At 41.2% G+C, this 24281-nt stretch overlaps 1 protein-coding gene across 10 annotated transcripts in view; it reads left to right on the top strand.

Annotated features, from left to right (window-relative positions):
• The window catches only part of APBB2 (amyloid beta precursor protein binding family B member 2), a 318370-nt gene that overhangs the window by 145414 nt on the left and 148675 nt on the right, over positions 1-24281 (top strand). For all 10 annotated transcript variants that reach the window (XM_054582097.1, XM_054582096.1, XM_054582094.1 and 7 more), the window contains one exon: positions 2125-2940. In XM_054582097.1, the coding sequence (XP_054438072.1) occupies positions 2125-2940 (816 nt within the window). The remainder of the gene's footprint in view (positions 1-2124; positions 2941-24281) is intronic.

The raw sequence follows: 24281 nt of genomic DNA, 5'->3' as shown, positions 1-24281 counted from the left end.
TTTTAATCTCTCACCTCCAGGATATGAAAGCTACTTAACTATTAAACCCCCTAGAAATGTGGATAGTGTTCTTTCTGAAAATGTTTATGCTTATAAACAAAGTAAATAAAAAATTTCTCCCTAAAAACATTGCTAGAATGTAGGACCTCCCATCATAAAGTAGCCTCAGAGAGATTTTTTGCCATGCCTTTTAAAAAGCCACTAGATTTCCAGCTTTCTCATAATAACATCACTCTAAATGCCCAAGAGTCTAAGTGTAATTTTCTCTTGTGTGCCTGTTATGAATATGTGTCTTAGGGAAAACTTCATGTGGGTTCAAGATGGGCTCTTCTTGTAACAAATGCTACACTTGAGTAAGGGTGAATTATAAATGGAAGCATGTGTTTTCCATAAAATGGTAGTAGTAGCCAAAACAGTATTAAAATTTTTTAATTTAGTCTCAGTATTGTTTGAAAGGGAGAAATACACTAGATCCTCTGTTCCTATAAAATGAAGCCCAAGTGCTGCGGTAGGCTGCTGGGTGAGCAGGAATTTTTTTTTCTTTTATTTATTTAACTTTAGAGAGAGGGGAAGGGAGAGAGAAAGAGAGGGAGAGAAACATCAGTTGGTTGCCTCTCGCATGCCCCTGCCTGGGACCTGGCCTGCAACCCAGGCAGGCGCCCTGACCAGGAATTTAACTGGTGACCCTTTGGTTTTTAGGATGATGCTTAACCCACTGAGTCACACCACTCAGACAAGCAGGAATTCTTATAACTAGTAATCCTGAAGTGTGGGGCCCAAGCTCTAACCACTTTGGATTACAGCTCTTAACTATCTCAGCAGGCCGCATGGCCATTCTCTTATAAAAATGGACACTTCCTGGACTAGCCAGATGATGCCTAGTTTCCTAGATGCATACAGACTCTAGGATGAGTGGAGGATTCTTTTCTAAAATAGCCCTTCCTGCATATTTGATGATAGAAAGAGATACCTCTAAGTGCCTGAATGGAACATTCTTGCCTTCCTCCCCTTGGAGGTCCCTGTTTTGCCTGGGGGAGGATGAGGGAGTTGTCACCGTGCAATTTTAGGAATGTTAGGGAGCAGGTCTTTGGCTCACCCACTGCTGGTGTAGAACTCACTGAGGTCTCTGTGGAGGGCAAAGGATCAGATAAGAAAAAAGTCATTCCTCACAGGCTGAGAAATGTGAACCTCAGGAATTCTTGCTGATGAATTTTATTCCCTTTTAGTCTGAGAAACCGTTCTTTCTTCTAGCAAGAGACACATGGAATAAATCACTGATGGTGTGAACAATATTTGAGATAAATGCAACTGTCAGATAGTTTCCTAGGAGTTCTGCAAGGGCACATGGTGGCTGCAAACAGCTGAGATTGTATTTTAATTCAGTGGAACATATTCAAAACTCCTTTGGGGCTCTGACATGTCTCTAGTCACGGGCTCAATGCTACATTATTAGTATTGGGTTTGTGTGCGTGTTTGTGTGCGCGTTCTTGAGCAATTAAGGCATTTCGCCAAAATTTCTGTTTAGCACAAACACCAAGCCCAAGTCAAAAATGTTTACAAAGACACTAGCAAAACACTCTAATGGAGGTTTGATTTTTCTAGAATTCAGAACACAATTTCTAAACACGATTGAGAAAAATTACCTTGGACGTATGGTGTATCATTGAACAGTGACCTTTCAGGTTAATTAAGAAAGCTGGAGCCCAGAAGGATTTTTGAGCAACGTTTTTGCTGCCTGAGGGAAGAACAGAATAGAAGTGTGGCAAATGTTTAGAAAGGGAATGATTTTCAAGATTGTGAAAAACGAAGCCTCTGGAAGAAAATGCTTTTTTTAGGAATTTAAAAGAGAGGTACTTTTTAATATTAAGTTAAACTTGGATCCTCAGACATTTTAGCTTTTCTATAAATTGGCTTTTGGGTATCCACATTAAGCCTTTTATGTACTTCTACTTAATATAGAAGCGATTGGTGAAAATGAAGAGGAAAATGTGTCAATTTTACAAGAACGAATGTAATAGAAGCATTAATTCTCTCCAATTTCTGTTTAAAAATGTTTACGCACCCTGTATGCTCAGGGGTTGACTCGTGCCAGGCGTCTAATGACCAGTTTCCTCTTTTTGCCAGCTGACTCAGGTGTAGACACGTTGGCAGTGTTTATGGCCAGCAGCGGAACCACGGATGTCACGAATCGGAACAGCCCGGCCACACCCCCGAACACCCTTAACCTCCGCTCCTCCCACAATGAACTGTTGAACGCTGAAATCAAACACACAGAAGCCAAGAACAGCACACCCCCCAAATGCAGGAAAAAATATGCACTAACTAACATCCAGGCAGCCATGGGCCTCTCAGATCCAGCAGCCCAGCCCTTGCTGGGAAGTGGCTCGGCCAACATCAAGCTGGTGAAGAACGGGGAGAACCAGCTCCGGAAGGCTGCAGAGCAGGGGCAGCAGGACCCCAACAAAAACGTCAGCCCCACTGCAGTCATCAACATAACTTCTGAGAAGTTAGAAGGTAAAGAGCCCCACCCACAGGATTCCTCGGGCTGTGAAATTTTACCCTGCCAACCCCGGCGAACCAAGAGCTTCCTCAATTACTATGCAGACCTGGAAACCTCAACCAGAGAACTGGAGCAGGACTTGGGCGGCCAGCACGGGGCTGGGGAAGAGAAGGCCGCGCCGGGCCAGGGCCAGGCCTCCACCGTCATCGGGAGCGGAGATGTGCTGCTGCAGAAACCCAACAAACCCCAGTTCAGCCCTGAAGACGGCCAGGTAGCCACAGTGTCATCCAGCCCGGAGACCAAGAAGGACCATCCTAAAACAGGGGCCAAAACGGACTGTGCACTACACCGGATCCAGAACCTGGCGCCCAGCGACGAGGAGTCCAGCTGGACCACACTGTCCCACGACAGCGCCTCGCCCAGCTCCCCGGACGAAACAGGTACTACCCTGGGAAAGGTGTCTTAAGGCGGCGCTTTCATTTCGTGTTTTCCGTTACTGATGGAATTAATCTCTAGGCTCATCCAAAAAATCCATTTGTAGCAGAGAAGAGCATGATCCTTTTGGGGTAAAATTGGACACTGTGTGTGGAAAATATTGTTAGATCGTTTAACAGTTTCATTTTTGGTTCCTACATAAGTTGTTTTTTCTGGGAAGCATTTTTGTAAAAGAAATAGGTCCTTGGTGGTAAGCACAGTAAAACATTATCTATTTAGAAACTGTATTTGCAGTGATTAGGTGAACTATTTGTGTATACTATCAGGAAATATTGGATTTTGTTGAGCAAAATAATGAAAGAAATACAGTTGCTGGGGACAGGATATAACCTATAATCTCATGCAGAGAACCAGTTATTTTAAAGTTCCTCACAGAACTTATTTATGCTTAAATTAATGAAAGGTTAAAAGTCTGTTTATTAAAGACATTTCCCTTCTGACCTTTACTGGGAACATTGTCTTAGCTGTGTTCAAGTGATATTTGAAAATGAGAAAGGAGTGTTTCTTCTAAAATACATTCAGAAGTTTAGGGTTTTATAGTCTGACTGACTTTTTTCTATATCTGTAACATCTTTGGATTTTTCAGAGGAGTCAAAATTGTGACAGCAATGAACAGTCCTAAAAGTTAGCTACTTTTAACCTCAGTTTCTCATAGCCCCCCATTATTACTGATCATAAACTTAAAAGATGTGGAGAACCTTGTATCAGAATTTGGCGTAAATGAGCACTCACGAAGGCTTGTTTCTGTACCGTAACCTCGCAGCGGCCCTAGTGGCTCCCCGGGCTCTGTGGGTGTGATACAAATAAAGCCACCAGGGAAGGAAATAATGTTTTCCCAACTTACAGAGCAGAGAAACTAGAAGGACTGCAGATAAGAAAAAGAGATGGGCAATGTTATTTAAGAAAAAAAAAAAAAAGAAAGAAATGTTTTTGAAATGCCCTTTAAAATCGCAGCACTTTAAGTGATGGATTTCATCAGCCTGCTGCAGCTGGGTATGGCAGAGGGCGGTCGAGCTGAGTCTATTTCATCTTGTAAATGTCTAGACCTGCACATTACTGGAATCATAATTATGTTTAGTAATGTTACTGAGTTCACAACTCTATTACTTTGTACCCGTTGAAAACATTCTTATCCAGTAGCTGATGGACAGTTATCTGTTAGTGCCTGAATCTACATAAATAACTTGAGCATCTCACATCCAAACTCTACCTCCTGTTCTCACGTACCCCCCGGCCCCCACCCTGTCCTGCTCTTCCGGACATGGCATTTTCTGCTGTAATTAAATTTTAAGTTTTACCGAAAGTTACTTAGTGAACTAGCCTCTTTTCCCAGTGATGACCACCACCTTTTTTTCATAAAGTATTTTCTTTCAGAAAACATTTTATACATGTATCCACATTTATAATAAATTTTAAAGTTACCCAAATTTTATCATGATGGTGTCTTTAAAGAGTCCCTACTTTTTAGAGATATACTAATATGCTACTTTATATAATAGTATAATATATAACAATATAATATAACATAAACTAATATAAATAATGTTGAGTATAGGCTTTTCTCCAAAACAATTGTGGTGGCGATCTAAAAAAAGAAACAAAATTGCCCGTAAGCTAATAACTGTTAAAGGTGGGTGCATGACGGTTCATTATTCTGTTCTCTCGAATTTTATCTCTTTAAAATTCTTCACAATAAACCATTTCCTCCCTGCTAAAATTTAGAGTATTTCCATCCACAGCCCGCGGCGAATGGCGCGCTGGGTCGGTGAGGGCCTGCGGGGCTGGAGGTCACGGGGAGCAGCGCGCAGTCCGCCGGCCCCCTGCGGCTCTCCCGGGCGCCGTCCCGGTCCCCCTGCCCGCTGCTCCTTTGCTCAGTGGCCCTCGCCTTCCTTTCTGTGGGCGTCTCTGCAGAACTCATTACAGTGCTTGACACGTGATGGGAACCGGATTAGAATTTTCTGACATGTTGAGAGGATATGTTCATTTTTCTCTCTTAGTATTGAAGACCTTTGAATTTTAAAGTAAGGGTGACAGTCTGGTGATGGCCCTTAATGGGCTGGTAAGAATAGACATTTTGAATCAAACATGCTGCAAAGAATGTGTTGTTGCCGTGACTTGAAAGCCGCAAGATTGAGATTTTAAAGAAACATACCAGAAGTCAAACCTGCGCTGTCCTTCAGAAGGGCCCCTTTAGGGTGTCTGTACCTATTTCAGCATGCTGCAGCGTCTCAAAATATTAACATGACTAATGTTTGGGAATTCTTTTGGAATTTCCTGAGAGCCAGTTGTGCCCTCCTACTGAAGAGAGACTTATACTTTATGATCACACTTAAGGTAGTGACCACTATATAAATTAATGAGTAAAATAAAATAAACGATCATTCAGATTGTTACTACTTTTGGCTTCATCTTTCCAGTGAGGCATACCATTAGTATTCACAATGATCACAATCGGTTTAAATTAAACCTTGTATGTTTCACTTCTAATAGCAAAATTATATGATATATATAGGGTCCGGCAGAAGTAAGGCCCGCTTGAGTGGGATTCATAGGGAAGTAATATGGGTGTAATAATTTATAGTTTTAATTTGTACATTTCACCGAAAATGTCCTAAGGTATGCTTCAGTGTGGTATTGTTATGTTACAGAATTATATGCTTATGGTTTTGTAATAAAAAGGGATGTTATTTGTGCCAGGCCCTGTATTTTATATAGTACATCTGTGTTTATATATAATAAACACAAACACTAACTGTTGGAAGAAAAGAAAAAAATAACAGCAAACATTATGTAAGATACCAGTATGCAGCATGATTAGTTCATATTTTAAAAGTATATATTGGCTTATTCATTGTGTTTTAAGTAAACGCTCTTTACTGTGGTATGTGTTTTATGACTAAATCATGATGACACAATTACCTTTGGGTTCTAGACCTTGCTTTGGGGAGTCTAGAAAAATAGGCTCATTTCTCCTCTAGGGCATCCTTTCCAAGCTAGAATGCTATTTGTAAAATAAACCGTACCAGCTAAGTCAAAGATTCACTACTTTCTATTTGCCGTTCTTTTAGAATAGCCCCACCCTGCCTCTTAGTACCTTTTTTTGCACAATCCTCTGTGTACAATATGTTGCTCCTCTTTTCCTCCTAGTCTGTCCTTTGAGAAAACAAGAGCTTATTCTAAAAAATGAAAACATCTATGAAATTACTGCATTTCTTTGGAATTTCAAAAAGTTCAGAAGAATGCCTTCTCCTGGATTCTAAAGAAATGGTTGGTACTCGAAAGTGAGGACTTGCAGTCTGTGAGAGCTGGGCCAGAGATGCCGGTCCCCACGGGGCCCCAGCTGCACAAAGGCTCAGATAAAAGCACACTGATCAGATTGTGTGTAGTCTCTCTGTGAATCACCTGGTGTTTTATGTTTGCTTCAGGGAAACTTTTGAAAGACATTTTGGTGCTACCTAGGAACAGGTTTCAATACCTTGCTTGTTTAATTGGGGACTTAACAAAATTGAAAATACAGAGTTTGAAACTGGGTAGATCTTGTGGAATAGCCATTTTAAAATGAGGTTCATTACAAAACATAATGTGCAAAGGCAGGATATACACAAGAAACCAAATATAGATGGTATGGCAGTGAGTCTAATGCTGAATTGACTTACTGTTGTTGACAGCATAGATTCTAGAGTCAGCTTCCTGAGTTCAAATCCCAGCTCTGTTTCATACAGGTAGCTCACAGAACTTCTCATCTGTAAAGTGGGAGTGATAGGAGGGTTTTGGCATGGACCTATTGTGAGAATTAAGTGCGAGCATCTTCAAAGAGTTTTTAGGACTGCGTCTTGGCATATAGCAAGAGATTTATAAATATGAGTGCTTATTATTATTAGTGTTCATCATCAGTACAAAAATGGGATATAAAAATTTATTTCTCTCTTCATTATGAACTACCTATATTTTGAACACTGATTTTAGTTAGGATTTTTTGCACCCTAAAAGCAGGGATTGGCTTGCTTCATTATTGTATTGGCAGTGCCTGAATTATAGTGGGTGAACTTAGTGAATAAGTAATGATTAATTGAATAAAAATAGAGGCCATCTACATATTCCCAATGGCCTTGATGTATTGAGTAAATATTTTGATGTTGTATCTTACTCAATGTCTGATTTCGATTTTGGGTACATATATTGTAATATGTTGATGACGCTGCCTCATAATAAATAGGTGGGACTGAATAACGAATTATTGGGGAAGGCATAATGAAATTCCGTGGGCCTACTATGTGCCAGATCTTGTTCATGGTACTTTCTCATACTCTAATTGCCATGCTGGGACTTAAACCAAGGTCTTCAGATCTTCGCATGTTGTGCTTTTCTACTGTACCACTGTCTTGAGATGTAGGCATGTGGTCCCCAGAGGCTGAATACGTCAGGCTTCATCTTCTTCAACAGGATGTGTGTGGTAGTTACCTTGAGAATTTGGAAAATGGAAATTATATTTTAGAGGATCTTTCTGTTCCTATAAATCCTTGAGATTTAACTCAAATGTCTTCTTGGTGAAATCTTTCTAGACTCTGAACTGTTGAAAGGTCTTTCTCTGTACCCCAATGAAATGTTTCCAAGTCTCTGTTATCATATTTCTCTCAGCAGTTTGTAGTGTTACTCAAACATTTCTATTTAGACATAGAGCTCCATGAAAGCAGGAGCCAAGTCTTTACCATGTGTGGATGTGAACCTCTTCCTACAATAACACCTAGTAAGAGTCTCATAAATGTTATCTATTTGCTGGTTGGATGGATGAATCTGGACAAACACTCATGTTCTTTGAGGTCTGCTGCATCAGTACACCTATAGAAATAGAAAATGTAAGCACATCTTATATAAAATAATTATTTAGAGCCCCTGGATAGGGCAGTTCTTATTTATATTCTAGGCTCTTGGGAGGGATGAAGAATTGGGGTAATTCAGTCTGTCATAAACATTTGAGTCTGTAGGTCTGTCTACAAGTCAGAAAGGCCAGTGCTAAGGAAAGGGGCTCTTTGGTCTTCACTTGCCTTCAAAAGTTGCCTTGCATTGAAAATTGATCCCTATTGCCCCAGAGTTTGAATCCTTTGATGTTATAAATTGATTGGTTTCTACTCTCAAAGCAAGCAGAGTGTGACTCTTGTCAGCAGGCTGCATGGTTGGGGAGGGTGGAAGCCAAGGCACCGACTTCCTTCTGTGAGCACCATTGGTGGCACTTCTCATTTCTGGCCTTGGCCAGTGTAACAGTGTTAGAGCTTTGGATACGTTTATGTTTTTAATGCTTTTAGGAACTTCATCTAAATGTTCATTTCATGTCACATTGCTCTGGTAATTTCAACCATAAATAATTTTTAAGTTGCTTTTTAAAAGCTCCAATCCCTTTCAAAATGAAAAAGGAAAATTCCAGGATATAGGAAAGGCTCAGTTTTCAGCAGGTTTGTCCTGTTGAATTAATTTTAATCTCTTAAACACCCTTTAGTGATGCACTGGCCTTCCTCTCTTGTGTTCCCAGTTGGGAGTTCTTGATGTGACAGGCGGGATTCAAGAAGACAGATATGAGCTAATTCTAAAATAGCTTGTACACATTGTGTTCTGGGGTAGGTAGTGCGATTTCCAAATTAGATTTTAGTATCTCAGGAGTAAAATGTATAAAAACTATTTCTTATCTCACCCAATGAACTTAAGGGAGAAAATGATTTTGTTCAATTAAATATTTATAGAAAGCCCTTGGGGGGGGGAAATTCAGTTGAACGTTCAAGATAGTTTTTGATTGTCTTCCATGATAAAATATTATACTAGGCACTGCAGGGAACAAAAAGATAAATATAATGAAATTAGTGGTAGTAAAAAGTCTTAACAGTCTTGTAGTGAGCACAAGACAGAAGATAAATGCAAGATGGCACCAGGAAGAGGATATGAGAGAGCAGATTGTTGTGGGATAGAGGGCGCTCAGAGGAAGAAGACCCTGCAATGGACTGGGATGTGGAAGTGAGGGTCCTTGCCGTTATCTGTTGGAAATTGAATAGACTTTCATTGGATCACCATCTGGGGAATATCATTGTCCCTTAGAGCTGTTAAAAAGTAAGGAATCACCTTCATTTCTTTTTTAATGACCAGTAAAGGAGTTTAAGTCATGACTTTTACCCCACTTTTTTCTCTGCTTTACTTGCTTTGAAAAGTTGTTTAGCTTCTATGGAGAGGGCAGTGTGGACAGAGTGGCTGCTCAGGAAGTGGCGGGGTAGAGTCCCCTCATAGTCCTGCATGAGGTGCTCCCAGAAATGCCAGGTGACCCCCTCATGACTTTGAGATTGTGACTCAGTGGAATTAGAGACACAAAAATGCTACTACTGGCCATGTTCATAAATTTCCCAGTCAGATTGCATCATCATGAACCATCTGTCCAAACTCATTATCCTCACAACAGAATTTTAAATTAATAAATACATAGAGAGTTATCATTGCTTGGTTCATTAGCTCATCCTTTCTCCCTCATTTGTTCCTTCATGTATACATATACATGCCAGTCATTTTTTTTTAAGTCTACTCTGTGAACTATGCCAGATGCCCAAGACACAGAAATAAATTAGAAATAGTCTGTGACCTCAAGCAGCTCACAGTTTCCTATCTTCATGGAGAAAGTTCCCATCATAGGTAGAGTGCCTTCTAAAATATGTCCATTTCTTAAATGTGTCCATTTCTTGTGACACATTTAAGACACAAAGCTTAAATGTGTCTTTGTCCCATTTTGCACATGCCATGTCTCAGTAAGAAAAAGAAATAAGGCCGACCCCCAGATCTTGGGCAGCGTAAGTTTTCAAATAAAGAAGAAGAGGAGACGTTTAGATGTTTTATCAGTGTCTTGGGCTGCTGTTACAAATTATCACACACTTGGTAGCTTAAAGGATCAGAAATTTATTCTCCCACTGATCTGAAGCCTAGCAGTCTGAAATCGAGGTGTCAGCTGGAGGAAAGTCTCCTTCCTTGACTTTGCCAAGCTCCTGACAGCTCGCAGCAGTGCCTGGCGTTCCTTGGCTTGTAGCTGTGTCACCGCAGCGCTGCCTCTGCCTTCCTGTGTCCCTGTTATATATAAAGGCACCGGTCATCGGATTAGGGCCTCCTCTAATCCAGTATGACTTCCTCTTATTTAATTGATGTTACTTGCAAAGACCTTATTTCCAAATAAGGTCACATTCTGAGGTTGTGACTGGGCATGAATTTTGGGGGAGACTACTTAACCCGGTCCAGAGGTCTTCATAGATAATGCCTAATGGATGCGTAACAGGGGAGATGCGAGAGGGTATTTATAAGAATTATTATACTCCATTTTCTTCAAGAAGGAACACTAACATTTGCAGGTATTGTGAGAACTGGTAAGTGAATAAAGTATGCTGCAAGGGACCTCAAGATAGTTTGGGGTTGTCTTTATCAAAATTCTTCATTGTAAAGAAAAGGAAGCTTAGGTATGGACCTGATACTGTTAAATCTGAAACCGCAAATTCAACTGAGACTGGGAAGAAGTGTGGAAAAGGCAGATAAAGATGATAAATATACAGTAAAGCTTAACATTTAACAGTATGGCTCAGCTCTGGAGGGCGGGATGGTTCGGTGTACTTGGCATATGGAGTGGGGTTATTCTTTTTGATTAAAAAAAAATAAAGCTTAAGAACAGACAGACAAGGATATACTAGCCATGTTTTTCTTATCTCTGTTTAAGAGACGTTGCTTTCCAAATATACAGGATTTCCTTAGCAGCCATGTAGAGAATATAGAAGAAAACGATGACCCTAACTCCAGGGCAATGCAGAAGCAATATGATCCTGTGAAAGCTTCAGAGATCACAAATGGACAGCATTCAGAAGTACAGACAGGTTGTGTCTAGTAGACAGTGTTTTAGAAAACTTGCAATTGCATGCCAATGCTTAGAAATTAGAGACTTTTACATAAACTTGTGGGTCTCTAATTTCTCTTGTAAATCCAGAAATCTCACAACGCTGGGCTCAAATGCCAAAGAGGGGCTTTAGATGGATCCTGTCCCCCCTCCTTGCAGGGTACTGGGCTTGTGGACGCCTGCTGAAAGCGTCTGTGGACTTAGCCATCATGTACACGTGAAAGCATTATGGTAGAAAGAATGGTGCTGATGTTGACCTTGCCCGTTACCACTGCATACACCTGTGATGTCATTGCGGCCGCGTTCCTGGGCCTACAGATTTCTTTTCACATAGTCGTTCTAGTCTCAATCCCCTGTCTTCTGCTAGGATTATGAAGTGTGACATGAACTGTTAAGCAAATGGTGCTTGAAATTTCCAAAGTCATCTTTAGATGACTTCTCAGAGTTCTCCCATCTGTTAATATGGTTAGAGGAGGGAAAACATTAGCTTTTCAAAAGATGGGGTGTGGGTGGTTCATAAATTTTGTACCTCAAGTCTGACTCAGATAATATACCCAGTTCGTTTTCATAAATGTGAGGATAGTTAATGATTACTCTTATAATTTATATGTTGTGTTTCCCTCTTAGAACCCATTGGGTGCATAAGGATGAAACAAAGCTTCGTATTCAGACAGATTTGACTGGAAAAATCAAATCATTAGACCATAAGGAAATTATCAGCATTCCATGTAGAATGGTCAGAAAATGAGAGAACAGGATAATCTCAACTCCAAAGTATTGGTGCTGATATCTTAGAGAGGAAATGGTACTTGTTGTATGTAAGTTTTTATTTTTTCTTTTTGTTTTGCTTTCCTTAGATTTGTTCTTGAATATGATTGAATTTAATTCCTGCAAGGATTCTTCCTTACTATCATTAGGGACATTGGTGGTTGATTATTTTTTTTCCCTCAGTCTTTGAAGAAGTCTTCCTGTAGAACTGAACTGAATTGGTACATCTGGGATAGTCTAAGGGTAGATTTCCATCCTATAAATGGCTTAAGAAACTGATGTTAGTCTGTTGGTTTACCAGAACACTTTCTCTCATACATATGATAGTACAGTCTATGTGATGGTTAGGTATACAGGATGGCCTGTTTAATCCCTACCAGATTATGTAGAGTAATCATAATAGAACCACAGGATCTTTTCTCAGAATGTTATATAAGAAAATGTTCCATCTGGAATTGTCAGAAAGTGAGAGAACAAAGATGAACCCCCGGCTGCAAACCACTGGGAAGGGACTGACGGGAGGTCTAGCAAAAAAAAAAGTTCAAGGGCTGGGGATGCTGAGACACCTGGTAACGGAAGCCTCTCGGGACACTTAGTAGTGGGCTAATGCTCTGGTTCCCACTTTGCTTTTCTGTACTTGCTCCAGGGATGTAACCTGTGGGGGTTACCATTTCCTTTCATCCCTTGCTCAGTGTGGCCAAGGGAGACGTCTCATGACCTGTTCGGTTTTTCCTGTCTTTCCCCGGAACAGGCATCAGCTCCTTTCATGATACTGAGTGGCTTCACCTTTTAGTTGGTGTGTTGTCCATCTCTCTCCTGTTTATTTTTCTTCTATGTGTTATGGAACAGGGGCCTGAGTTACAAAGTGGGGTAGGGTTCATATCTTTAATGAAGTAAAGGATAATTGGGTTGGTGAAATCTAGACTGTTTATTTTAAGGATACTTTTAGCGAGGAATGTAGTTTAGCCTTAATCCACTCACATACTTTCTATCAATGAATCTCTCCTGAGTTTCTAATATGTGTAAGGAACTGAGCTAGTGTTCTAGGCGATTCCATGATTGAGGTATAATCTTTCCTTGAAAGAACTCACAGGCCCCTTCCTCAAGATTCTTTTAAATCTCTCTAACTCTGTGGCATTTACTACCTTCCAGGTTTTAGAGTCAGATGTCTTGACTTGTTCCAGCTCCATCACTTTCTTAACCTCTGATCCTCAACTTTCTCATCTCTAAGGTGGGAATAATTAATACTACCTACCTCATGAGATTGTTATATAAAGCCCTTGGCATAAAATCCGGCCCACAAAAAGCTTATTTTTAAATGTTAGCTATCATTATCATTAATCTTTCCCTATGAGACGGAAAGCTTCGGAAAGCAGGATGTAGGTTGTTTTGCCTTTGTTGTTGTTTGTCAAATCTTCAGAAATAAATCCCGTATATTGGGTACTCCTGTTTGAGTGGGTGATTGGCATAGCAAGTAAACTGTGTTATTTATACTAGCAGTACAGCAACTCAAAGGCTGCAGTTTGCCTCCAAGAAATCTGAAGTAATGAGTGAGATGGATGAGTTCTCCGCTTCTTAAATGTTAATGTGCACGAAAGTCTCCTGGGGAGCATGCTGAAATGCAGATTATGATTCTGTACGTCTGGGCTGGGGCCTGAGATTCTGCATTAAAATGAAAAAGAAATTTTTTGAATGTGAATATTGTACATTTTTAACAAGCTCCCTCAGGTGCTATTGATACATGCTTCCGGTGCCTGACCACGTTTTGAGTGGTGACACTCAACTGTAAGCTGCAGCAGGCGGGGTGGGGTTTGTTTTCTTTATTGCTCTATTCTCAGCACATAGAATAACGAGTGCCTTGGATGCGCTTGTGGGAACAAATAATGTGCAATAAATACATGTACCTCAAAACATAATTAATGATAACAGGTGGTATTGTTGCCAAGTCTGTAGGACAGATAAAGGTCATAAAGTTCCAGATATGGCACTTCTTCATCCAGAGGCCTCTCATATGTTGCAAGAAGACAGAATTGAAAGATGAGTGGTGTTTAGAGAGGTAAAGAAGCAGTGGGCATACAGGGAAGAGAAGCCGGGGCAGAGCAGGGGAAGAGCTTGCTCTGTGGCAGTGTCCTTGAACTTCTTGGTCTTGGGGACTCCTTTATACCTTCAAAAGTTATTGAGAACCCCAAAGATCTTTTGTTTACAGGGTCTATATCCATAGTTACTGTATTAAAAATTAAACCTGGTATACATATATAAAAGTTATTTATTTTAAAAAGAATAAGAAATCCATTGATGTTAACAAAATAGTCTATGAAACATAACCATTTTTTCAAAGCCAACAACAATTTCATGAGAAAAGCGGTATTTTATTGATTTGAAAATCTCTTCAGTGTATGGCTTACTCGAAGGCAGCTGGAGTCTCTTTCCTGCTTCTGCCTTTACTGTGTCTCAGTAAATTATTGTGGTTGAAGTAGATGAAGAAAATCCTGCTGGCCTCATACAGATATTGAATATGTAGGAGGAAAAGAGAGGAATATTTTAATAGCCCTTTCAGGCAGTTATGACTACTCTTTTTTAATGTTACGCCAAAACTCAATAATTGGTAGCTTCTTAAAGGTTAGTTACAATGCAGAATCTGGAAACACAATGGTGAACTCTTTTGTACTCTGTTATATTAAAACCCATTGGTCTGTCATACATTTTGGATGGATGTTTTACCCATACATGATTTTGTAACATCGTGCATTGGTGACTTGGAAAATATTGGTTCAGTGAGTTATGAAGCTCTTCCAAATGTTGACACATTTCATTATACAATATGAAAACATTACATTCGTTGATCTCACCACATCTCATCAGAAAAGTCATTAATTATTGGGAGGCTGTCAAGCTCCCAGTGGCGGATACAAGTTTTCCAAAATTCTAATTTTTGCTTGAAAGCTCGCATTTTATCATTAGCAACAAATACTGTCAGTTGTTTTCCTTGAAGTGACAGGCTCACCTCATTCATTTTCAAGAAAATGTCTGCCTGGCACCCAAATTGGAATAACCACTGTTTGTCAGTGCTTCTTTCAAGTAAAAAGGGTCTTCTGTGTGCTTTTCCTGAAACGACAATCATGCCTTCATATGCAGAAGTGCTTTATGCATACTTCCCTTAAAAAGGCATGCAGTTAAGGGTTGAGGCTTAAAAACATTAAAAATTTCAACAAGGACATTGTTAGGGGAAGCCGACATTGTTTTCTGTGGGACTGTGTAGTATTGGGGAGTACCATGATTTCTAGTGCAGTCTGTGCCCTTGTCGTTCTTTGTGCTGAGGTGCCAGCAATTTTGTGTCCATTATTTTTTGCGCCCCATCAGTAAAATGTTAACACAGTGAAAAAGGCTGAGAATAACATCTTAGTGTTATGGAAAGGATTTCAACCTCAGAGACCCCCTGAAATCCCTGAGGGAATTTTTTCTCTTGGTGTGAGGATCAATGCTTCTAGCAGTTTGGCTGGAGAGGAAAGTCTGTGGAGGGCAACTGTGAGAGAGGTCAGTTAGGTAGGGAGGCCGGGATGGAGAACACTAATGCTTTGCTGCGAACTTGCTTTTGTGAGTGAACTATGAGTGATGGCTACGAGGGAAGGAGTGCTGTCTGCCAAGTGCAGCGTGAAGAAGGCATAGCTGACGTTGGTGCCTAGAATATGTTAGAGTGGCCAAGGAAGTGAGCACTCAGGAGAGTCTCGCCGTCATCTGGGGGTGATGGGGTCTGGAGGAGATGAGCAGCTTTACAAGTAGAACAGAAGTGGAAGGAAGGCATCTCTAGGATTTCGTGATTGATTGGCTATGGACGGTCGGAGAGAGACTAGAATGAAAGATGTCAGATTTTCAACTGGAAGACTAAGAAATGCTGGTTTTCAGAAGTTGGGAGGAGGAACTAGTTTTTTTGAGAAAGATGATGTTTTTGATTTTAGATGTGTGAATTTGAGATAATGTGGGGATATTCTGGTGTTAGAGTTGTGGCTCTACTGGACACCAAATTCTTCCACTGTATCTGGGACTTGTATATATGTTCTCTTGGTATGTCATTGTTTTAACTATATTTAGATTTAGAAGAGTGATAGGATAGGGGTAGAGTGGGAAGGGAGATGAGTAGCTTAGCCAGTTTGGATAGTATTAAAGGACTCCTAACACGCACACAAAATGAAATGATTATGATGATTGGGCCCAGTCTCTCCTTTTTCCCCCATTTTTAACTGTTAAACTTGATTTCGCTGTACTTCTAGAATGGCTAGTTATCTCATTTAGCAAAGATTGAGCTGTTAAGTACAGAGATGACACATTCCATTTCTCTTATTTTTACCCTTCTTTAGGAAAGCAAAAGGGCCACATGTAAAAAGAGAAGCATATTCCTCCATTTGCAAGTTGATGTTGAGGGTCTCTGCCAGGTGAGATACCCAAAAGACTTTACCAGGTGGCATTCATGACCTTGGCCTAGGGTCTACTTGACAGGTTCTAAACCAAGCTTTAAAAGCAGATCTGTATTTTAGGGATGCACTCAGACAAGTTCACAAGGCTGAGATAATACTTCAGACAAAATAACAGCTTTATTAATTTGTGATGAGAACACCCAGGTACTTGGTTTCTTGACAAGACACTGTGCGTGCATACTCTCAGTGCTAGTGCGTTATCGTATTTCCCAACGAGAAATCATTATGACATGGCCTGATTTGCCCCAAACTACTTGACTGGGTTTTCTCTCCCTCTAGATAACCACCTGGGAAGCCCAGGCATGAGCAGGCGGTGGCATGGGGAACATGGTCTTAGCTAAAGGGGAGTCAGAGGAATCATATGTTTAAATGACGTCAGCCCGGAGTTTCTGTGCTTCCTCCCCTTGGGATGATGGTACCAGGGACTTAGACTCCTCGAAGTCCATTGACGAAGATTCCCTTTTTCTTAGAATTTAAATCTATAATCTCCTTTTTATAAGCTACCTAAGGTTTCTGATTAACAGTCTTTCTTAAGATATAGTGGTATTTTCTACTGAGTTAAAAATAAGTCATTCCTACCACCGTGATCTCTTTTTGACCTATACAGAACCTTCTGGCACCAAAGGCCTGGGTTTACCGTGCCAAGCTGGTCTCCAGTTCTCTGCAGACAACAACTGGGCATTCTACAATTTAGTTTAATTCTGATGCTAACTACGCAGAGTTCACGCAAACCCCACAGGGTAATGGCCTGGTTACATAAGGCTGCCCCCCATTTCAGATGCTAATCATAAGCAGTAGGTCCCCAAGTTACCCACTGTTCTGTCCAGCTTGAATAGAAATCAAGAGTTGCTATAACCCGCTCCTCAGAAAGCTAATTTGTTATAATGGCTCACAGCACCCTGGGAAACACTTTACTTACATTTACTTGTTTTTTACAAAAGGTGTTACAAGGATACAAATGGACAGCCAGATGCAGAGGGACATAGGTAAGGTCCCAGAGCATCCTGAGTGCAGAGGTTTCTGTCCCTGTGGAGCTGGGGTGGGCCACTCCAATGGGATATGGATTGGTTCACCAACCAGGAAACTGTGAACACCTTCTTAAGGAGGTCCCATTTCATAGGCAGACCTGATGAAATCATTGGCCATTGGTGATGAACTCAGTCTGTAGCCCCTTTTTTGTTCCCTGGAGGATGAGACTGAAAGTTCCAGCCCTACGTTCTTTCTCTGGCAACCAGCTCACATTCTGAAGCTCTCTAGGGGCCCATCTGGCGCCACCCCATGAATAGAAACACAGGTGTAGTTGACAGGAACTTATTATGAATAACAAAAGATGCTCTCTGACCCATATCGCTGAGGAAGTTGCAAGGATTTTAGGAGCTCTTCGGGAACTGGGATGAAGACCAAATACATATTTCTTATTATATCACAATATTGCAGTCATACTATGTTTAGGAGTCATCCTACTTCATTCGTATCCAATGTTTCTTGGCCTTTATCCATCAGCTGATTCAACTGTTGAGTAATACCTCCAAGGACGCTCTTATTTCTGTCATTTTAACTAGCTCTGTGAGGTGCCTTTGCACACCGGGCGTGAGAGGCACAGTTGCAGTCCCAGCACATGACCTGCCTTCCCCAGGGCTCTCGGTGGTGCCGAAATACAGAGTTCCTCTTGGAGTCAATGCCGATCTGCCAACATTTCACAAGAATTACAGTCCTCATAAAAACATGTGCAAAACATTCATTTCCTTTTTAAAAATCGTGCTTTGTTTTGTCGTTGGTATGAGCAAGAAGGGTTCTTCTTAATTGCTCTAGGCTCCAGAAATTAGACCGCTGGAAGTCTTTTCTCTGGTCCTTGACCCTGAAATTGTGTCTGTGGTGTAAGCTTGCATGCAGCATAAAGACTATTTAAAATCCCCACTCTGGCCTCGATCAGGTGGCTCGGGTGGGCAGAGCATCGTCCTGTGCACCAAAAGGCCGCAGGTTTGATTCCCTATCAGGGCGCATATTTGTACCTACGTTGCAGGTCAGATCCCTACTCACGGTGCATCCTGGAGGCAGCTGATTGATGTTTCTCTCTCACTTCAGTGTTTCTCTCTTTCGCCTTCTCTCTCCCTTCCTCTCACCCTAAAATCAACATATCCTCAGGTGAGAATTAAAAAAATAAATAAATAAAATCCCAGCTCTGTCATTACGAAATGAGCGATGGTGGCAGAGTCATACCATGCATTTCTCCCTGTGCAAAATGGAGTGGATAGCAGCACCTGCGCCCTGGCAGGTTGTGAGGGTTAAATGAAGTAAGGCATGCGGAGCCCTTGGCCCCTGCATAGTGCTGGGCATGCAGTGAGCGCTCAGTGGAAAGTTGATTTTACAAATATTTCTGTATGGAAAATTAACCCCCACTAAATGAAAGGCACAGAAAGAGAGTTGAAAAGGGACTGTGATTATGTATTCAAACAAATTTCTTTTAGATGTGCAGTAGAATAGAAGGTGTAGACGGGGAGAGAGTTTAGAGTAGAGAGCTTGAAAGTGACCTCCTTTCCATCAAGCCCGATAGAGTTTGGTTGGTAGGTCATTACCCATAAGTATTAGTTTTCACTGGAAGGGAGGGAGGAAGGTGGGTCCTGAGGGCTGTGCAGTCCCCTGGGTCTGGACGTCAGGAGGCCTGGGTTCTGCTCTTGATGCTCCTGCCCGCTAGCCTCGTGCCAGCAAGGTCTGCAGAGTTCCAACATTTGGGTCCAGCCATTCCATGCTCCTCACTGCACTGAACAATTTTCCAAGTGTGAGTTTACTCTCTTCCTCACTGCACATTGATGAGGCATCCAAGAATGCTGTCCAGAAGATTGTGAAAATGTATTTAATTATATCAGAAGTTGAATCTATAGCTGCTTAAGTGAACTAAAAAGGTGCATTGACATAACCACTTAGGTGAGGTATCATTATCAAAAAGTTTTCATTGCCAAAAAGTTGTTTTGAGACCTGGCTGGTGTGGCTTAGTGGCTTGAGCACCGGCCCGCAAACAAGAGGGTCACCAGTTCAATTCTCAGTGCGCGCTTGGGTTGCAGACCAGGATCCTGGTTGGGGGTGCGGGAGAGGCAGCTGGTCAATGTTTCCTTTCACATCGATGTGTCTCTCCCTCTCTTTCTCCCTCCCTTCCCATATCCCTAGAATAAATAAAATCTTTAATAAAAAAAATAAGTTGTTTTGAGCATTAATTGCAGAAAGGTTTAGCAAAGGTGCTTTTCTATTTAGTATTTTTAGTCTTGATAGTTTTCACTTCATTTATTTCAATATGAGTTTGTGGTACGTACGAGTGTGAGAGAAAGAGAGAGAGACAGGGAGAGACAGAGACGAGATGAAAGTGAACGTTCTGCAGACTAGAGAGAGCGGTCACGGGTAGGATTTTTTAAAACTTTTAGTTCTGGAGTGTTCTGAACATTCTCATGGAAGATTTTCTTAAGAGAAGCCTTAGCCCACTTTCTGAAAGGCTGAGCTGAGTAACATCTTCAGCTGAAAGCCATGTGCATTCAAAATATCCTATTATGTGCATAGATACAACACCTAAAAATATCTTCTGGTGTTCTGCAGGTTCTAAAAGAAATCTTGAAAACAGAGGAATAAGCTGAATTCAGGGAGGAGAATTTTCAAAGCTGAAAATTAAAATGTGTCTGTTTTGTGAGGAGGGGTCTTGAGCTCATCTGTAATTCTTCATTCTTTTCTCTACTTATTTGCCACAAACAAAATCACCCCAGTTCAAACCCAAGACCAAGAAGCAGGAGGAAATTGGTATAGTTGGAACTCCATGTGGATGTTTTTCTGTGTTCTTTGTATATGTTTTTTAAAAAATAAACCACGTCACTTAGTAAGCATTACTCTGGCCCACCATAGTTTCCTCTAGAAGGGTTTGAACACTGTATTGAACAGGTCGACGTAAATAGAGGTGTGAAAGTTTCAATGTGCATAACATTCTCCAGGGAACTTCTTACCAATACCAGGAAGCAAAATAAGAAATTAAAAAATCAAAACCCCATCTAGAATAACCAGAAGTGCGTGTAGTCAGCAGATGAAATCCCCCACCCTGCCCTCACTGTTCAGGGTTCTCCTGTTTCTCTTTCCCTCTACTTGTCTCCACGGAGCGTGCCAACCCAGTTTAAACCTTCATGAGCTGAATTCCAGGGTCTTTGCTTTCCTTGGCAGAGGTGGAAGAGAGGAGGCCGTGAACAGTGTGGAGTAGCATGGTGGAACATAGTTTTAAAATGATGGCTGTAGTTGGGATGAAATAAATCACTGTTTAACCTGTATTACTTTGCCCATATGGGTGCACTTGGACCCACCATGTATTTCCGGCATGATGACGTATTTAGTCTGGATTCCACTGTGATGAAGCATTTCCCCTGGAGCTTGCCGTAGTCCTTCTGGAAGTCTGAGAGGTTTGGAATGGTAGGCTAATGAAAGGCTAAGCTATTTGCTAAGTTCTTTCTTTTTTTTCCTGTATAAAAATTGGTTATGGCATAAGTGCTTTCATGAGCAATGATCAGCTTTAGAATCTCACCACTTTTTTCTGGCACTTTTTAAAAAACAACACTTTTTCACTGGTTAGACGCCTGGAACAGCTGGAATGTTCCCTTGATGCTGGGCATAGACTGTCAGTTTCAGGTTAAGTATTATTTTATGAAGCAGTTTTTGCAGTTGAATAAATACATGTGTATTTACTGGATCACGATGAGAAAATGTACTTCTTACACTCAGCATATTTCAGTGGTACGGTGGAAAAAGAGTGGTGTGTAGAGTCAGATATGCCTGAATCGCAGATCTGCCTCAATGCTCTGTGTCCCTGGGCAAGCGACTAAGTGTCCCCAGGCTTCAGTTTCTTCATTTATAAAATGGGCTCATATCACCTTCCTCATAAAATTCCTGTGATGATAGAATGAGCTAACACTATACGGAAAGAATATGTACAAAATGTGTACGAATGTGTATATACGTATGTATGTCAAGTATATTCCTCGCACGTGGGAGGAACCAACAAACAGTCTTTCCTTTCCTACTTTCATTTGATCTGGTTTCCTAAAAAATTTAGCTGTGCTTGCTGGTGATTCGTTTGATTTGGTGTTAACATTGGTCCGTTGTTATCTTAGAGCCAGCGGAAGGGAACTTGCAAGGAAGCAAGATCTCTTGGAGCTGGAGCCTAGCCCCTGCTCTGCCACGTGAGCGCCTGTGTTAGGCAAGTTGCCCGGGTGCCCTAAGCCCTCCTTCCCCTGTTTGCTCTCACCTGGTCTAATCTCTACACCTTGCTCTGTTCAATGATGGCATGTGTATGATGCCTGCCTTCTAAGGTGGCCTTAGAATCCAGGCTTTTTTCTAGGAAATCTAGCATTTTGCAGCTTCTTTCATTGTCCATCCTGATATCTGAGTGTATATACTGACCATGTTTTTATTTATTTATAAACCATGGTCATTCACAATATACTATTATGTGCATAGGTATAACACATAAAAATAGAACTAAATGGATAACAAGAATAAATAGAAGATGTACTTTATTCATAATCCCAGCGGACCATCTTGCATTACTCCCATTTTTAAAAAAGTTACAGTAAAATACATGTAACACAAAATCTACCCTCGTACCTGCCTTCACGCGCACAGTGTAGTTACATGAGGCGCGTTTGTTACGCGGCTCTCACCGCCGCCCACCCTTAGAACCCGGTGCCCACCGAACAGTAACTGCCCAGTCTCCCCTCCCCCCGCCCCTGGCAAACACCATTCTCCTTTCTGTTGCCACAATTTGGACTGCTCTAGGTTCCTCGTATAAGTGGAGTCACAATATTTGTCTTTTTGTGACTGGCTTCCTTCTTTTAGCATAATGTCCTCGCGGTTCCTTCATGTTTTAACATGTCTGTGCACCACACGGTGCTTATCCATTCGTCTGTTGATGAATACTCGGGTCGGTTCCCTATTGCGCCGCTCCCACCTTTGGTACTTCTGGTGTAGCAGGTGGTCCGAAAACCTCTGGTAGATGTGTATGATGGGTCATAAGAAAAAAAAAATGCGTCATTGTCCTGGACTAAGTATTCAATCCAGTGGTTCTCACTCTGGTTATACAATTTAATATTCTGGAGAGATTTTAAAAATGGTTTATGCTGGGGGTTTCCACCATGGACTCTGAATTGACTGGTCTTTAATGGGAACAGTACTTCTTTAAAACCTTAGTATCAGTATTTTTTAAAGCTCTTCAGATTGTTCTACTGTGCAGCCAAGTCTGAGAATCATTGATTAAGGCTCTTACATCCACCTTTTGGACCTTTTTTTTTTTGAAGACATAGTTTGAGCATTTTGGAGATGTTCTTTCATTTTCTTATTTTCTCTTTCATTTGGACAGTCCACTGAAGATCTCTTTAAAGCCAGGATTTGCTCTTCTTTAATACCCAGTGATTGTTATCTTTGTTGCAATTGGATTAGAAAATCTAGTAGGATGATAATCTATGAATGTAGGTCTGTGGTACCAGCCCCTAGAGCAAACACGTTCCCCTTTGAAGGAGGCCCTCGTGACGCTGGGATTGCTCCAAGGCTCAGTGTGACAGACACCAGGATTCAGTAGGAGGTTTTATAATAGCCTGTGTGATGCATGCACTTCTCTAAGTTACTGTTGTTTATTAGAGTAATTATAGAAGAAGTAAACAAACAAATGATGACACAAAGTAAATATGTAGCTAGTTTGAAAAACTGACACATTGGAGATGGCTTGGGGGGAAAAATGTACTTTCCAGTCTACTCAAGGGAAATTAAAAACTCTTGTGTTTTATTGATTTCCACTAAGCTCATCTGAACATTGTTGTTATGAAAGCTAAGTGAAGAAAGAAAGGCCATAATTTTTGGAAGCATAGATTTTAGATGCAGAGATTTTGGTCATGCTTCCAGGAAATGAACCCTTTCTGCAGAGAAGTGTCCCCCTGTGGAAGGCATTTTTTATGTCCGTTCTGGTGTGCATCAGTCAAGTATCCTGTCTGAGCTGAGCTTGGCTTTCCCTCTGCCTCAGACCCCTGAAAAGTACAGGAAGAGGCAAGGCATCTTATGAGAGCTGCCTGCTTTGAGAGTCCAAGCAAGTAGTAATGATTACGTGACTGTGGACACAGTAAATGCAGTGGAAAAAGGGGGCTGCGTTATCAAACCTCCTCTCTCTTCTGTACTCCATGGAAAAATCCATTTGTTTCTCACCCACTAAATCAATATTGGAAAATCCAGCAGAAGTAAACAGATAGCAGAAGAAAATGCATTCATTTCTTGGCATTCATTATAGCAATATTACTTGTGTGGGGACGGTGTGCTAGTCCCTGATATTTGAAAACAGAAGGGTGGGTTGTGGGAAGAATGAAGTTTTGACTCATGCATCTCGGTACGGTGTGTATTGGAATAAGGGCTTTCAGCATGAGAGCCATGGGAACGACACATCTTATGTTGAATCTAGTTCAGCTGCTGTTGAGATTATGTGTGTTACTATAGTACGGTTCTGAAATTCTTGTGTCAGAATTGACTTCGAATCATCCTCGGGGCACACTCAGTCATGGTGACCGTATGTTTCTTGCCAACTATATGAACATCCATTATCTTGTTCAGTTCACAAAATCATCCTGGATATAATTATTCCCATTTCTCAGACATGGAAACTGAAGTTTGGAGAGATTGATTTTGTCCGATGGATGGTACTGTTCGCATGTAAAATCTCATTTTCATGCAGTGGGAGACCCCAGAATTGTGGAATTGGAAGGGATCTTAGATTTTTGTCTACGCCAGTTCCCTTCTCATTTCCTTCTGTTCCTTCCTGGAGTCATTCCGCACATGTTCACGGTGAATCCAGCAGGTCCTTGAAGAGATGGCTGACGGCCCACAGAATCATTCACCGTAGAAAGAGCTCTAGAGCGGTCATGAACATGGCGGTGCATATCGTACTTGACAGAGTTGGTCAACTTTTTTCATTTTGTGATTACCAGCCAGAAATGACATGGGCATTCTCATGCCCTAGGTAGAAGGAACTAATGTGTCTAAAGAGGACAAGCACATTAAAATAAAGAATGGTTCACTCTGACTGGTGTGGCTCAGTTGGTTGGAGTGTCCATTGACGAAAAGGTTGTGCATTTGATTCCAG

This window comes from Pteronotus mesoamericanus, unplaced genomic scaffold (genome assembly GCF_021234165.1).
Source record: "Pteronotus mesoamericanus isolate MK-2021 breed Mesoamerican mustached bat unplaced genomic scaffold, CSHL_Meso_final contig_68, whole genome shotgun sequence".
Taxonomy (NCBI): Eukaryota; Metazoa; Chordata; class Mammalia; order Chiroptera; family Mormoopidae; genus Pteronotus; species Pteronotus mesoamericanus.
The sequence above is the reverse complement of the archived record's forward strand: the minus strand, read 5'-3'. Positions and strand labels throughout refer to the sequence as shown.